Source organism: Rhododendron vialii, chromosome 11a, assembly GCF_030253575.1.
Source record: "Rhododendron vialii isolate Sample 1 chromosome 11a, ASM3025357v1".
Lineage (NCBI taxonomy): Eukaryota > Viridiplantae > Streptophyta > Magnoliopsida > Ericales > Ericaceae > Rhododendron > Rhododendron vialii.
The window spans coordinates 24,007,439-24,023,485 of NC_080567.1; the positions used below are offsets into that span (position 1 = coordinate 24,007,439).

The window sequence follows — 16,047 nt, forward strand, 5'->3', positions numbered from 1 at the left end:
GGGTTGGATTAAAAACCCAAGGTTTTTGCCATGGGTTGGTGAGGGTTCAGTCGGTTTTGGGAAAAAAATTTCTCACCCCTAATTTCGATAGGCAATTATTTCCAAAAGTGATAAGTATTAAGGGAAGAAGTGTTACGGTGGAAGAAATATCAATAGAAATTTATTGGTACATAGGAGTATAATATTTGCTATGTGCATCTGAACGAGTTAAGGATTGGTAGGCGGACAACAGCGGGATCCTCCCGATTTAAGTTTGGAATCTTCTTATTGCCTTTTTTTTCCGGTTTAGAGTGAAAGAACATGTGTGTTGGGTCAATCTGGGTCATTCATGCTATGGCAATGAACGACTCAGATTGCATGCATTTTTAGCCAACCTGCTTTCCAAAAAAATCTGTTTCGTGGTTCCTTTACTAATGTGGATTGGCATAAACAATATCACAACCTAAAGTTCCTCCATTATTTTGGAGCTTTATATAATTTTTTTTATGATGAATCATTTTTTTTTCTTCATAAAACTGAGTTGATTATGAATCCAATACGTTGACTACTTTCAGCTAACGTTTTTATTGAATCACTTGACTACTTTATGGTTTTGTTTTTTTCACTTATTTTTCGGTTCAATTAACCCTTTAATTACTTTTTCTAATTTTGAGATTGATAATGTAAATGTAATAGAAAATTTAAATATGCTCTTTTTGTTACCACTTTCATAAAAGTAAATTTTTTTTTTATGTCAAACTGCTAACATCTACTAATAAATTGAAGCTAGAAAACATTATGTTTTTTGTAAACCTTATAATAAAGTGTTTTTAACGTTTATCTTATAAATATTTGTGAATAAAATCATATAAGGGTCCAATTTTATAACTTTGCATAGGGCCATTTAGGCTGGCCTTGCAACCGTTTTGGGTTTCATTCCGGTTAAAAAGGGAGAAATGGTTCAAGACCCTTTATTTTCTTAGGCTCGTTGGGTACCTAGTGTTTGCCAAAAAATCATACAGTATTAGTCAGAGATGTTATTCATAGTAAATGAAACGCGTTTATCTTGGGAAAATTTGATCTTTAATATTGGGAGTAATGTACGATTAATCCGAATTGTTGTAGCCGGAAAAAATAAATGGATAAAATCATGTTGTTAGGTCAAGAATATATGACCCAACCATGGGGGTGCACAACCATAGGGGTGCACAACCATAGGGCTGCACCTTTGTAAGCGTGAATTAGTAATCAATTAGAAAAATTTCTTTTATATCTTTTCGACTTTGATCGGAAGTTCAATTTGACCATTTACCTTTCAATTCGGACAAACAAATACTTCTACGTTCGAATTGGTTCCAATGTAAATCCTGACTTGGATACCGTTTGATATTTGGACCGGAAAAAGGAAAAAATTGCACATTCCCCCCCAGCTTTACCACCACTAGCAGCACCAACCGACTCCCTATTTCCTCCCCATTTCAGCACCACTGCCAACCTCTACCTCAACCCTCCTCCTCCATAGCTGGCCATCACCATTATTCCCTACTCCATCCATTTACTCGATCTCTCATCCCCCTCACTCCTCTATATATATACCAACAATTGAGGTCTGAAAATCACACACAAAACACTCCACATTCACCTGAAAAATCAGTAACAAAAGATAAGAGAAAGAAAGCTTCCACCGCCTCCAATGGAGTTTTAGAGAGAGAGAAAATGGCTTTACGTTCTACACCATCCCACCGCTCGAATCCCGCTTTGCAATCTTTCCAGACATTAAAGAACATCACAAATCCACCACCACCTCAGTCCACGGCCCACCCCGAGGTCCTCCTCTCCGTCGTCTTCTCCGACGTCTTCTCCGAATATATGAAATTTATCGAAACCCATTCATCGTTTTTCGGCAGATTTGAGGTAAAATAATATCTCTTCTAGCTTCTCAAAGTATATTACCCAATATACAAGGTTTAAAAGCTTAGGATCGAAAATTATGGCGAACCCAAATCTGGCTGAGAGTGGCACGACGGTGAACAGTACTGAAACCGATTTGGGTTTTAAATCAAAATGTTAAAATCACAGTTAACCCCCCTTAGCTTATTAAAATCACAATTCTGGCCACGAGTGACCTTTTTCCGTCCAAATATCAAACGGTATCCAAGTCAGGGTTGACATTGGAACCAATTCGAAAAGTGGAAGTATTTGTTTGTCCAAATTGAAAGATAAATGATCAAATTGAATTTTCAGTCAAACTCGAAGGGATGTAAAATAAGACAAATGATTTTGACACTCTAATTTTTTATAGTGACACTCCAAAACTTATTTATTAATGTAAAGATTATATATATCAAGTTACACTTAAAATTTTTTTGGAGTGGCATTATCAAAAATTGAGGTGCGAAAATTATTTTCATATGTGTCTAACCATTGGAATAGATCACTTCAGAAAAAGTTAGGCCAAACAATGTTTAAAATACAAATTTAAACAAGTTATTGATTTTGTCACTCTCTTTTTTGTTAACGCTACTACCCTGCAAGTGTATTTTTGGTGCAAAAATACACTTGTAGGGGAGTGACGTTAATTAAAAAATAAGTGACAAAATCATTTCTCAATTACACCATTCTTTTAATTTTATTTATTTAGTCTTTATGATAATTTTATTTATTTAGTCTTTATGAGGTGGTTGAGGACAGACAGACGCACTTATGATAATTTTTCGAATGGTTAGTTTTGTTTGGATTGGAGTTTAAATTTTTTTTTGAAAAATAGTAGGGGTAATAAGTGGAGAAAGATAGAGAGAGAAATGTTGGAAGTATGAAAAATCTATGAGGAATTTAGAGAGAATTTTTTGAAAATTTCTTTTTGAATTGTGAAAAGAACAAGTCAGATATACGCCAAGTACAAGGATGAGGCGGTTGAGTTTAAAGCGGGGGAAGTAAATATTGACCGACGTGGCGCATTGAAAATCGATGAAAGAAAATGGAGATACAGCTCTGTACTCTTCCAACCAGATAAGTACTTCCTCCGTCCTAATTTATTTGTCCCAGTTTTATTCTAACTAGATTAAAAAATTAGTTATATTTTTAAAGTGATAATGAATTTTATATCCAATATGGATCTTATTTGATAGATCTCGATTTGTTCTATAATTCAATGTTTTCAAAATCACCTAAAACATTATAAATTACAAGATATAATTAATTGAAAAGTGACACGAACTTCAAAAAGTGATAGGTAAATTGGAACGAAAGGAGTACTATTTTGTTTGGTTTTTCTTTTTCTCCTTTTTGTTAAAGAGTATAACGTGTTTCTTGGGTAAATAAAAACCGTTCAACACCACAATGAGTATTTTCTGCTCGTTTGTAGTTTTTTTTTCCCCTCTTCATTAGTACTCATTCCGTCCCCTTTTTAAAGTCTAGTATTCTCTTCGTTACAAAATGACTGTCCCGTTCGGTCTCCAATGAAAATTTTAAATTGTTAATATCTTTTAATCTATAATAAATTTTATGTGCAATATGGATCTTATATAATAGATCTCAATTAATTCTATTATACAAAAATTTTAAAATATGTAAAAATATTATAAATTGAAAGATATTAATAATTTAAAATTTGCATTGGAGACCGAACGGGACAGTCATTTTGGAACAGAGGGAGTATTTTATTTTGGACTATCGGTTAATAAGTATCTATTTTGTAAAGTTAGTGGGTAAAAATTGGTATATTTTTCATTTTGCCCCTAAAAGTAGATTCCATTTTAAAAAATTAGTGAATAAAAGTGTAATAATAATGTCTCCATAGAAGGTAAGTAGGAAAAGTGGAGGTAAAAGTTGATATAAAATGTATAATGATGATATTTTCATAATAAGTTGGAGTTACGAAGCGGAACACGTAAAAAGAAATGGAGGGAGTATTGTGCAGAGTGCAACATGTTTCAAAAAAATACAAACAGTTCAACTACACCATTTAAGGGACAAAATTTCTACGATGCCCCAATGCGGTATTGGGGCATCATGCTCTCATTTAATATGAACCATTAGAGCATTTCCAATCCTTAACATCAAATTGGGGATGTTAATTTTTTTTGAAGGCTGATGTGACATTTTATCATCTCTAATTTACCATCAAAACCTCATATTCAACCTTTATGTCAAATTATATTTATTTGACATCAAATTATACGTCTCCAACTCTTATGTCAAAATACAAATGATCATTTTTTGAAATTTGGCATGGAGGAGGGTGGCTGTCAAAGTTGGCATGAGAAGGTTTGTCTTCAAATCCACGTGTATTTGGCATCAGAGAAAGCTGTTAAGTTGGATTGAATTTTGGTGTTAATTTTTACCGTTAAGATGTTCATTTAGAAATTGACATCTCCCATTCTCCAACCCATGACTTCATATTGAAGATGTCAAACTTTTTTTTGAAGGTTTATGTGGCATTTTGGAATCTTCAATTTGACATCAAAGCCTTTCTTTCCAACTCTTATGCCAAATCCTATTTATTTGACATCAAACTATCCCTCTCCAATTATTAATGTCAAAATCCAAACAATCATTTTTTAAATTTGGCAGGCAAGATGTAGATAATCAAAGTTGGCATACTTCCTCCCCCTTCATCCATGTCAAAAGTCACGTAGGATTTGGCCTAACAGAAGGCATCTGGGTTGGTTTGTCAATTAGTGTCAAATATTACCGTTACAAACTCCACATCAGATTTGACATCTCCCATTGAAGATACTATTAGATCAAATTTTAGGTTAATTTGGCCTTTGGATCAAAACCACCTCTAAGAAGTAAGATGGTTTTGCGTTTTTTAGCCAAAAAAAGTCATTATACTTATTATGAATATTGAATCTTCTTATCATATTTTATGCAGATACTTATCACTAAATAAGGCATACTTACCACAACTAAAAACTGTACTTCAACATTTTTTGATGTTTTCAAAATAATTTTAACAGGTGCAGGAGGTTAACCGGAGAGAGACGGAGATGGATCCAAGAGTTGAGATTGAAAAAAAAAATCCAATAGTTTGCAAAAAAACGGGGGCATGATGCCCCAGTACTGTTTGGCCTTTTGAGGCGTGGTAGCCTTTAGGGGGTGTTCCAGGTAACATTCTTTTTCTAAAACTTTTTTTTCTTCAATTTTCAAACTCAAATATAATAAAAATAAAAAATAATTTTTTAATTTTTCTTGCACCGTATAAAATATCTCAATGAAATCTATCAAACAAGATCCATATTGGTAGAAAAATTATTTGCGTAAACAGATGGTTTTTGAGCTTGAAATTACCTTCTTTTTTCCAAAACCTTCCTTTTATTTAGTTGGAACACCACCTAAGGGAGTGCAACAACGTGTTTCACCTTATTTGTTGTTGATATTTTTTTTCATTCAAGGTGTGCAACAACGTGTTTTGAGAAAAAATTATTCTACTTTCATACTCATTTATACACTCTTATTTATAATAGAGATGAAGCCCGCATACACTACACATTCAATATATCTGGGCCCCACTTCTATTATGATTGAGAGCGTGTAAATAAGTGTGTGAGTATGAAGTTAAAATTTTCGTTATACCCATCCAAACAGCCCCTACGTTTCTAACCCTAATTCCCACAATATAACGTAGGGTAGGGTTGGGTAAGTAATAAGTTTGCTCATCTCCAGACTTCTCTTCTTCACAGCCTCTCCTCTTCTCTCCTCCTAAAAAAACCAAAGTTCTCTCTCCCCAGGTGCTCAAATTCTTCAAAATTTGGATCGCAAGTTATGACTCCTCCCAAGGTTTATCTATCTGCCAACCTTGAGGTCTTCGATCTATACGTTTTCAGAGATGAGAGGGCCTTGTAGATTGTAGCCCTTGGGAGTTTTTATGACCTGCGCTCATCGGAACGGCGGCTTCCTATGGTGTTGGTGGTTTGCTTTCAATATTTTTTTTTGTCTATGGAGATGGTTACTTTGTTTTTTCAGATCCATCATTCACACGGGTTTGTGTACGAAAAAACAAAGCTTGGTCGCAGCCTATGGATCCAGTCAGATTCAAGGTTATAAATACTCCAAGTTATAACGCCTACTACTTTTTCCTTCATCTTACTTTCCTAGTCCTAGTAAAAATTTACCTGAATATCAGGTTTTTTGGTTGTTTGATTTCGGATGTGGAAAACTTTTGGAAGGAGCACGCGATTGGTTGGGCCTCTCTTCAGAGGCTATCACTCCTGTGGCAAATTTCCGTCCATTTCTAAATTTTTTGTGCTCTGGAAAGGTCAGAACTGACATTTTTACTATAAAAGCTATTATTGAGATTTTTTTTTGTCGTTTTAAAATGATCTGATATTATTTTTGTTTTTTGCATTTCATACTCCATAATGTCTTTTCAGCAATTTGTTTTACTAATTAATCCTTAAAGCTCCTCTTATTTTGTTTTACTTCGGCAGATAGTCTGCAGTTCTAAATTTGAGAAGTGCAACTTTGGTCATGGAAATTAATCCTTTATTTTGTTTTCCCCCAACTACTATCTATTTTATATGATATAAAGCGAACAAAATTTATTTTTTCAAATTGGATCCTTTGATTTGCTTTTAATTTTGTTTCAATTAGTGTCAAATGCAGTGCTAAATTTGAGAAGTGTAACTTTTGTTTTTCAAATTAGTCCTTTTCAAATGGTTAAAAATTTTGTGTTACCCTTGTGTTAATGCAGTACCTTATTCTTTAGAACTTCTATTTTATAAAATAAATTTTAAATTTTATGAAATGAAGTGAACAAAATTTAAGTTGTCAAATTGGATAAATTTTAAATTTTATGAAATGAAGTGAACAAAATTTAAGTTGTCAAATTGGATCTTGTGATTTTTTTTTATGTTTTGTTTCCCCCTTGCTTTAGTAACCAGGAAAATCACCTCAATTGGGCCTGGAAGAGATAAAGCATAACCTATCATAGAAAACTCTCCTCAATGTAGGCCAGACGACCTACCACAGAAAACACTTCTTCAGTCTATCCCCTCCTTCTCTCTTGTCCGGACTCAATGGATTGAAGGAAAATTCTTTGATTTTATATGTATTTTTATTTCCTTGCTTTTTTTGGGGGCAAGTGTGTTGGGTAATATAATTTGTTATTTCTTTTGCGAACTTGTAATGGTTTTTGGTTTTGGGTTACAAGGGCTTTGTAATGTTTTTGTAAGGGTTTTTGGTTTTGGGTTTTAAGGGCTTTATAAGGTTTTGGTTTTTTTTTTTTGGGTAAGGGCGTTGGTTTTTTTTTTTGTAAGGGTTTTTGTTTTTTATTTCTAAGGTAATGGATCAATGGAAAATTCTTTTATTTTATATGTATTTCTACTTCCTCGCTTTTTTATTTTGGTAAGTGTTTTTGGCTAATATATTCCGTTATTTCTTTTGCGAGCTTGTAATTGTTTGTGGTTTTGGGCTATAAGGGCTTTGTAAGGTTTTTGAAAGGGTTTTTGGTTTTGGAGTTTAAGGGTTATGTAATGTTTTTCCAAGGGTTTGTGTTTCTGTTTTTTTTTGCGAGGTTAAAAGCCCTTTTGGTAAGGGCTTTGGGTGACAATTTGAATTCTTTTGTTTTTTTACAGAGATGCCAATTGAGAGATGCCAATTGTCAAGGGGTAAATGTTCCCCGCTATTCTTGACTGGGTCTGTTTCTAATTGTCTTCGTGGGCCGAGTGCTCGGTCGTATGAGCAAGTTTCTGAGAATCCAAGCGGGCAGGGTTCTGGACCTAGTGTGTGGAGGTCTCCGTCGAATGAGTGTGAGCGTGGTCTTGAGGATGCCAGTGGTCCGATTCATGGCACTAGTGGTCCGATTCGTGGTGCTAGTGGGCTGATTCGTGGTGCTAGGCCGAGTCGTGTTTTGTGGTGCCATTGTGGAGATGCCAAGTGGTAAATGTTCCCCACTGTTCCAGTGTGGGTTTGTTTCCAATTGTCTACGTGAGCCGAGGGCTCAGTAAGTTTTTGAGAATTCAAGTGACAAGTTTTTGAGAAGTCAAGGGGCAAAGTCCTGGGGCTAGTGTGTTTTTTAGAATGCCAGTGGGCTGATTCGCGGTGCAAGTGGGCAGAGTCGGTGCGATTGGGCGGAATTGTGGTGCGAGTGGGCCGAGTCGCGGAGTCTTGATTCTCAGGAACTTGCTCATACGACTGAGCCCTCGGTCCACGTAGACAATTTGAAACAAACCCACACTGGAATAGTGGGGAACATTTACTACTCGGCATCATCCCACTAGCACCATGAATCAGCCCACTGGCACCACGACTCGGCCCAGCACCACGAATCAACCCAATAGCACCACGAATCATACCACTGGCACCACGAATCAGACCACTGGCATTCTCAAGAACACGCTCATTCGACGGAGACTTCTTCTACACACTAGGTTCAGGACTCTGCCCGCTTGGATTCTCAGAAACTTGGTCATACGAACGAGCACTCGACCCACGTAGACAATTGGAAACAGACCCGGTCAGAAACAGCGGAGAACATTTACCCCTTGGCAATTGGCATCTCTGTAAAAACAAAAGAATCCAAATTGTAACCCAAAGCCCTTGCAACCTCGCAAAAAAAAAAAAAAAAACCTTGGAAAAACCTTACATAGCCCTCAAACTCCAAAACCAAAAACCCTTTCAAAAACCTTGCAAAGCCCTTACAACCCCAAACCATTACAAGCTCGCAAAAGAAATAACGGATATATTACCCTGAAACACTTGCCCAAAAACAAAAGCGAGGAAGTAGAAATGCATATAAAATAAAAGAATTTTCCATTGATCCATTACCTTAGAAATAAAAAACAAAAACCCTTATAAAAAAACCAACGCCCTTACCAAAAAAATACACAAAACCTTACAAAGCCCTTAAAACCAAAAATCCTTGCAAAAACATTACAAAGCTCTTACAATCAAAAACCATTAAAGTTCGCTAAGGAAATGACGAATTATATTACCCAAAACACTTCCCAAAAAAAATGCGAGGGAGTAGAAATACATATAAAATCAAAGAATTTTCCTCCGATCCATTATCTGAAATTAGAAAGGTTCGGACAAGAGAGAATGAAGAGATAGACTGAAGAAGTGTTTTCTCTGGTAGGTCATCTGACCTACATTGAAGAGGGTTTTCTATGATAGTTTATGTTTTATCTCTTCTTGGGCCAATTGAGGTGATTTTCTAGGTTACTAAAGCAAGGGGGGAAACAAAACATAAAGAAAAATCACAAGATCCAATTTGACAACTTAAATTTTGTCCACTTTATTTCAAATTTTTTATTTATTTATAAAATAGAAGTTCTAATGAAGAATAAGGTACTGCAAAACAAGGGTAACACAAAATTAATTTGAAAAACAAAAGTTACACTTCTCAAATTTAGCACTGCATTTGACACTAATTGAAACAAAATTAAAAGCAAATCAAAGGATCCAATTTGAAAACATAAAAACTAGGGGGAAAACAAAATATTAACCATTTCAAAGGATTAATTTCCATGACCCATGTTGCATTTCTCAAATTTAGCCACTGCATTTGAGACTATTTGCCGAAGTGAAACAAAATCAGAGGAGCATAACCTGACCATAATATAAGAGAGTTGAGAGATGTCATGGCCATAACCTGGCCTTATAGACAAGGGAGTGGTGTTACTGAATCTGAGGAGGATCCATTTTTTAAGATGCAAAACATTCCTTATGACCTACACAGTTTTCTCTCTCTTTTGATTACAGAACAAGCCAAGTAATCTCCTGCATTTTTTTTCAGTTGTGTTTAGTTTTGGTCTCTCTAAATGTTTTGATGCTTAAATAATATATATATGTTTGTCCAGGTTGACTGATATTCATTGGTTACTCGATGACTCGGCGTTTTGGAAGCCGGATGAAAAGTTGAAGATTGTATGATCTTGTTATTGTGATGAACAAATTTCTGCCTGCTTGGGAATCAAATAATTATATTGACTGTGAGCTGGATAAGCAGAACTTCAATTTGTTGTCTTTTGTTGATGATCCTCGTGTTGTGGAGGTTTATAAGAAGGCTGCGGAAGACCGAAAAACTCGTGAAAAAGGAAAGGGAAAATTAGTTCCTGAGAATGAGCTTGGAAAGGAGAAAGAAGATTTTAAGTTTGGGTCCTTCAAGAAGATTCTTAGGGATTTTCGAAACTTCGACGAGCATTACAATAAACCGTCCGAAAAGGAGGTAATTTGATATTCAAAGCATGTCTTAAGTTATGAGTTCAATATAAATGATGTAATTGATAATGTGAAATCATGTTGTAAGATTACTCTGCCATGATGAATTTCTTATGTTTTTATTGTCAATGATCTGTTTGTCTTTCCCAAAGGTCTTAGTGATGAATTTTCTTGTCTTCTATTTCCATCTTGAAAGTTTGGGTGGATAGTAGCTAGAAAAATAAAGTCAAGATCGAAGGTTTGACGATGATGTTTCGCATGAAAAGTATCTAAAAGGTATCTAAAATCTGGATACTGGTGTATTTTGTACTCTGTTTTTTATTGGTGTTAGATTGCTTATAAGCAATGTATTGAAGAATGTCAAACATTTCAACAATGTATCACCCAAATAAACCCCATTAAAATGTATCAGTGTCGTCATACATGCATATTAACAATGTAGCACCCATATAAACCCAAATAAAACGTACTAGTGTCGTCATACATACATATCTATTACAAAGCTCTGATATTAAAGCAAGATACTAAAATGGCGCTTCACTAAACTCCATGAACTCGTACCTGCCAAAAAAAAAAAAAAAGATGTCAAAAGCAATTAACAAAACTCAAAAGAGTTGTACACGGATTAAATTATTTACCCCTCGAGCTTCCCCCCATTAGAACCAAGCCACTCCAAGAGAGTGCCTAAAAAGGGAGCAAGCACTCCTAAATAATCCATCAATATATTCCGTAAGTTCTTCCTTCTCTTTCATACTACAAGGGACAGGTGTCTACAAAAGAATTATTCACATGAATGAACGAAAAGGAGTTTGCTAGCGGCTCTCCTTCTTCGGTGAATTGTAACCTACTCCATCAGCGAAAGTCAGTAGTTTGCTAGTTGGCTCTCCCTCTTCGTTGTAATATGTATGCTTATGCTTATATATAAAGGAAGTTGGCCAAAATTGGATGAGAAGTGGTCCATAGGGGCATTATGTTTTTAATTGGCGAAAGTCAGTTGTGTCTACCTCCGGTGCTATTTGGAGATTGAGGTCTCTAACTTTGCACATTCCTCCTCTTTTGTCTACCTCCGGGGCATTCTCATTTCGTGCTGAAGCGTTTTATTCCTTAATAACACAGGATAGAGATGACTTCAGAACTACTGTTAACCAACTCAATCCAACACAGTTTAAGTTCAAAAACTCACACTGAAGCTGAGTCAGCAGATGAGTCAGAAGATATAGCTCACCTCTCCACTCCACTAATTCAGTTAGAGAATTAGTTTGTTACACTAAGTGGTTGTTACTTAGTGGTGCTGTGATTAGTTTGTAACTAATGACAGTTAGAGTTGTATAAATAGCTGTAATCTCTCAGTGTATTTGTACGATGGATTCATTGAGTAAAGTTTTTCATTTCTTGTCTTCTTCTTTAAAAGTTGTTATGGTATCAGAGCCATAAGAGGCGAAAGCCAGATCTCGATCTCTCTCTTCGATTCTGCTTCAGATTGCTCGCTGTTCTCTTCAATTCTCAGTCATGGCACCTTCGCCATCAACTCAAACTCCAGCATCGTCTCAGACAACTGAGCATCTACCTGCTTCTCTCGCTTTTCTAATTGCAAATTTCCATCGTTTATCACCATAAAACTTGAATCTTCGAATTATTTCGCTTGGAAATCTCAAGTAGAAAATGCCTTGAAGGCTAATTCGTTGTTTGAATTTGCTGATGGATCATCTGTGATTCCATCTCCTGAAACACAAGATGCTACAGGGAACACGATTCCAAACCCTAGCTTTGAGCGTTGGCAAACAATTGATCGCATGCTCCTATCTTGTCTTATGGCTACTCTCACACCTTCTGTTTTGCCACATGTGGTTGGCTTGTGTCACACATTTCAAGTTTGGACTAAACTGGTGGAAAAATTTAGTGCTCTTTCTCAAACACATATTCTAGATCTCAAGAAACGCCTGTACAGTCTTAAGAAAACAACATCGATGGAAAAGTACTTAGATTCTGTGAAAGCAATTGTGCAAAAGCTAGAGGCATCTGGTTCTACTATGGATGATGGAGAGATTGTCTTTCATACTGTGAATGGACTTCCTGAGGACTATTTGTCTCTCAAACAAACGATTAGAGCACAATGTGCTACTACGCCTTTATCATTTAGTGCAGTTTCTGCTATGCTCCTGTCAGAAGATCTATACTTGGATCATTCTTCAGATGCATCCTCTTCATCTACTATCCTTCTTACACAACATCAGGATCTATGAGTCAGGGACCTAATGTTGCTGCAAACACATCTGTCACACATAATCCTTAAATGGCATCATCTGTTGGTTCTTTTCAGTATCCTATGCAATTAGGTCCACAGCCACCACCACAGTTTGGATCTTCTCCCTCACAGATACATAATTTTAATCCCACTTTTGGCTCCAACAACTTTGTGGGACACAGGAATGTTTTTAACAGGAATCAGAATAGGTCAAGGGGTCCTCCTTTCCCAAAGAATAATTTTCCTATGGACTTCCCCTTTCCAGTTGGTAGCTGTCAAATTTGTGGGAGATTTAATCATCAAGCTTCTACTTGTTACTATAGACAAAATCTGGGGTATCGACCACCTTCTTTAGGTTACAATTCTCAGTTCTCACCTTATGGATAGGGATTTGGTTTTCTTGGAAATTCCAGGGTTATCAAGTGTTTCAGCCTTCTCATGTCCAGGGGTTTCAAGCCCCTAGACCTCAAGCACTGGTGCTCATTAGCAGCTCAGCTCCTACCTATCACACTGGTCCAAGTTATGCAGCACCACCTTATTTTGGTTCAGGCTATCCTCATGGTTTTAGTTCTGAGAGTGCTTCATTTGGTCAGCCAGGGAATGGACCAGGATTCTATGGTGATCAAGCTTCTTCTTCTTCTAGTCCTTGGTATTTTGATTCAGGGGCTACTGCCCATATGACTACTAATGGCTCTCATATCTCACAATCATCTCCTGCACCATCATCTTCTACTGTGGCAGTGGGCAGTGGTCAGACAATCTCTGTCACTAATTCAGGAAAAGGTTTGCTTCCAACCCCTTCTCACTCTTTTCACCTTAATAATATTCTTCACGTTCCTCAAATTTCCCACAATTTACTCTCCGTTTATCATTTTGCTTTGGACAATTATTGTCAAATAATATTTGATTCTTCTGGCTATCTCATCCAGGACAAACAAACTCACCAAGTTTTACATCAGGGGCCCTGCCACCAGGGTCTCTATCCCCATCTTCCTTCTTCTAAAGCCCCAGTCCAAGCTACTGCTCTTCTCAGCACCCCTTCCTCTTCTAGTGCTGAACTATGGCACAGGCGGTTAGGCCATCCTCACAGTGCTTTACTTCAGCATTTGTCAAATAAATACAACTTGTCTGTTTCTCCTGTTTCTAGCTTAGACTGTTATGCTTGTAATAAAGCCAAAAGTCATAGACTTGCTTTTCCTATTTCCACTACACACACCAATGCACCCTTTGATCTCTTACATGTTGATGTCTGGGGACCATCTCCTGTTTTGTCTTTCTCTGGATATAAGTACTACTTGCTCTTGGTGGATGATTTTACTCGATATTGCTGGTTATTTCCTCTAAAAACTAAAGCCGAGGTTTCTACTCATGTTAAAGCTTTTAACATGTTTGTGTCCAATCATTTTCACACTTCTATCAAGACCTTCAGATCTGATCGAGGAGGTGAGTTTCTTAACAAAGTAATGTCATTTTTCTTTGCTCAATTTGGTATTTTTCATGAAACCACTTGTCCCCACACTACTCAACAAAATGGTCTTGTTGAAAGAAAACATGGTCATATTGTGGAAACTGCCATAGCTCTTCTGCAACAGGCCAATCTTCCTATTGGGTTTTGGCTTGAAGCAATCACCACAGCTATCTTTCTAATTAATCGTTTACCCCATTCTTCCCTCAAATTTGATGTTCCTTTTCAAAGACTTTATCATGAGGCTCCAGATTATATGGCTCTAAAACCATTTGGCTGCTGTTGTTTTCCATAGCTAAGGCCCTATACTTCTAACAAACTTGAACCTAGATCAACCCCTTGCATTTTCTTAGGCTACTGTTCTGGTACAAAGGGGTATCGTTGTTTAGATCCTAACACTCATCGAGTTTATATTTCCAGGCATGTGAAGTTCATTGAGCATGATTTTCCTTATCATACCCTTCTATCTAATGCTCAACCTGTATCTTCAGTTTCTTCTTTCTCTACTTCTGTTCCTCATTTTGTCATTCCCTCTATTTTTCCTATGTCTGTAGCTAGTTCTTCCACTAGTATCACTACCTCTCCACCTGTTTCTTTTACTTCTCCATCTATTTCTCCTATTTCACTTCCTGTAACTTCTCCACCTATTTCTCCTATTTCTCCTATTTCACCTCCTGTTCATTCTCCTCATACTTCATCTACTCCTCATGTTTCCTCTTCTCCTGTTTCTCTTCCCTTAGTTCCTACTCATCCCATGCTTACACGAGGCAAAAATGGTATTACTGTTCCTAAAATTCCCTTCTCTCTCTTTACTCATACTCCTCCTGTCACAGAACCTATTTCTTTTAAAGAAGCAATGATCTTTCCTGAATGGAGACAAGCTATGTCTGAAGAATACACTGCTCTTATGTCACAAGGAACTTGGTCCCTTGTTTCCCCTCCTTCTGGTGCACCAGTTATTGGATGTAAATGGATATTTAAAATTAAAAGACATTCTGATGGATCGGTGGCTCGGTACAAAGCACGGTTAGTCGCTCAGGGTTTTCAGCAAACAGAGGGTCTCGACTACACAGAAACGTTTAGCCCTGTGGTTAAACAACCTACCGTGAGAGTGGTCCTGACTTTGGCTTTACATTTTGGTTGGTCCATTAGACAGCTTGATGTGTCAAATGCTTCCCTCCATGGGACTATTCAAGAACAAGTTTATCTCAGGCAACCTCAGGGGTATGTCAGTTCTGAGTTTCCCACTCATGTGTGTCAACTACATAAGGCCCTTTATGGGCTTAAACAGGCTCCATGGGCATGGTATGATATGCTCTCCAAATGTCTGGTATCTCTTGGCTTTCAGAATAGTCAAGCTGATTCTTCTTTGTTTGTTTTTCATAAGGATCAAGATTTACTCTATATTCTAGTCTATGTTGATGACATCCTTGTCACTGGCAACAATAGTTCTCTTATTACCACCATGATTCAGCAGCTCAGTTCATCTTTTGCTCTCAAAGACTTGGGTCCTTTACACTATTTTTTGGGCATTGAGGCTATTAAGACACCTGATGGTTTGATTCTCTCCCAAACTAAATATGCTCTTAATCTGTTACACAAAGCTGGTATGGAGGACTGCAGACCTTGTCGTACTCCTTCCTCTCTCAAAGTTGCAGCCCTGGAGGGTGATACACCCATCTCTAATCCAGAATTCTACAGGTCTTTGGTTGGTTCTCTCCAATATCTAACTCTTACACACCCAGAAATTGCATTTGCTGTGAATTCTGTCTGTCAACATATGCATTACCCTCTGGAAAAGCATCTTACTGCGGTTAAAAGAATACTCAGATATATCAAGGGCACCTTAGACTTTGGTTTATGTTTTACCACGAGTTCACTGAATCTTACTGCCTTCACTGATGCTGATTGGGCTGGGGATGCCTTAGATAGGAGGTCTACTGGTGGATACAGTGTCTATCTTGGGGCTAATCTCATCTCTTGGTCAGCAAAAAAGCAGGCCACAGTTGCTCGTTCCTCTGCGGAAGCTGAATATAAAGCATTGGCCAATGTGGCTGCAGAGATTGTGTGGCTCTTACAACTGTTCAAAGACTTATATGTTCCTTCTTTTCCCTCTGCTCCTATTATTTGGTGTGATAATGTCTCTGCGATTTCCTGAGCCACTAATCCAGTGTTTCATGCACGGACTAAACAT

At 37.0% G+C, this 16,047-nt stretch overlaps 1 protein-coding gene across 1 annotated transcript; it reads left to right on the forward strand.

The window, feature by feature from the left end:
- Positions 1 to 5,628: 5,628 nt before the first annotated feature.
- LOC131306605 (uncharacterized) lies at positions 5,629 to 13,450 on the forward strand. Its single transcript, XM_058332950.1, has 4 exons — positions 5,629 to 6,238; positions 9,783 to 10,150; positions 12,802 to 13,171; positions 13,318 to 13,450. Exons 2-4 carry the CDS (start codon positions 9,869 to 9,871, stop codon positions 13,389 to 13,391), a joined length of 726 nt encoding a protein of 241 aa, XP_058188933.1. The 5' UTR covers positions 5,629 to 6,238; positions 9,783 to 9,868; the 3' UTR covers positions 13,392 to 13,450.
- Positions 13,451 to 16,047: the final 2,597 nt, after the last annotated feature.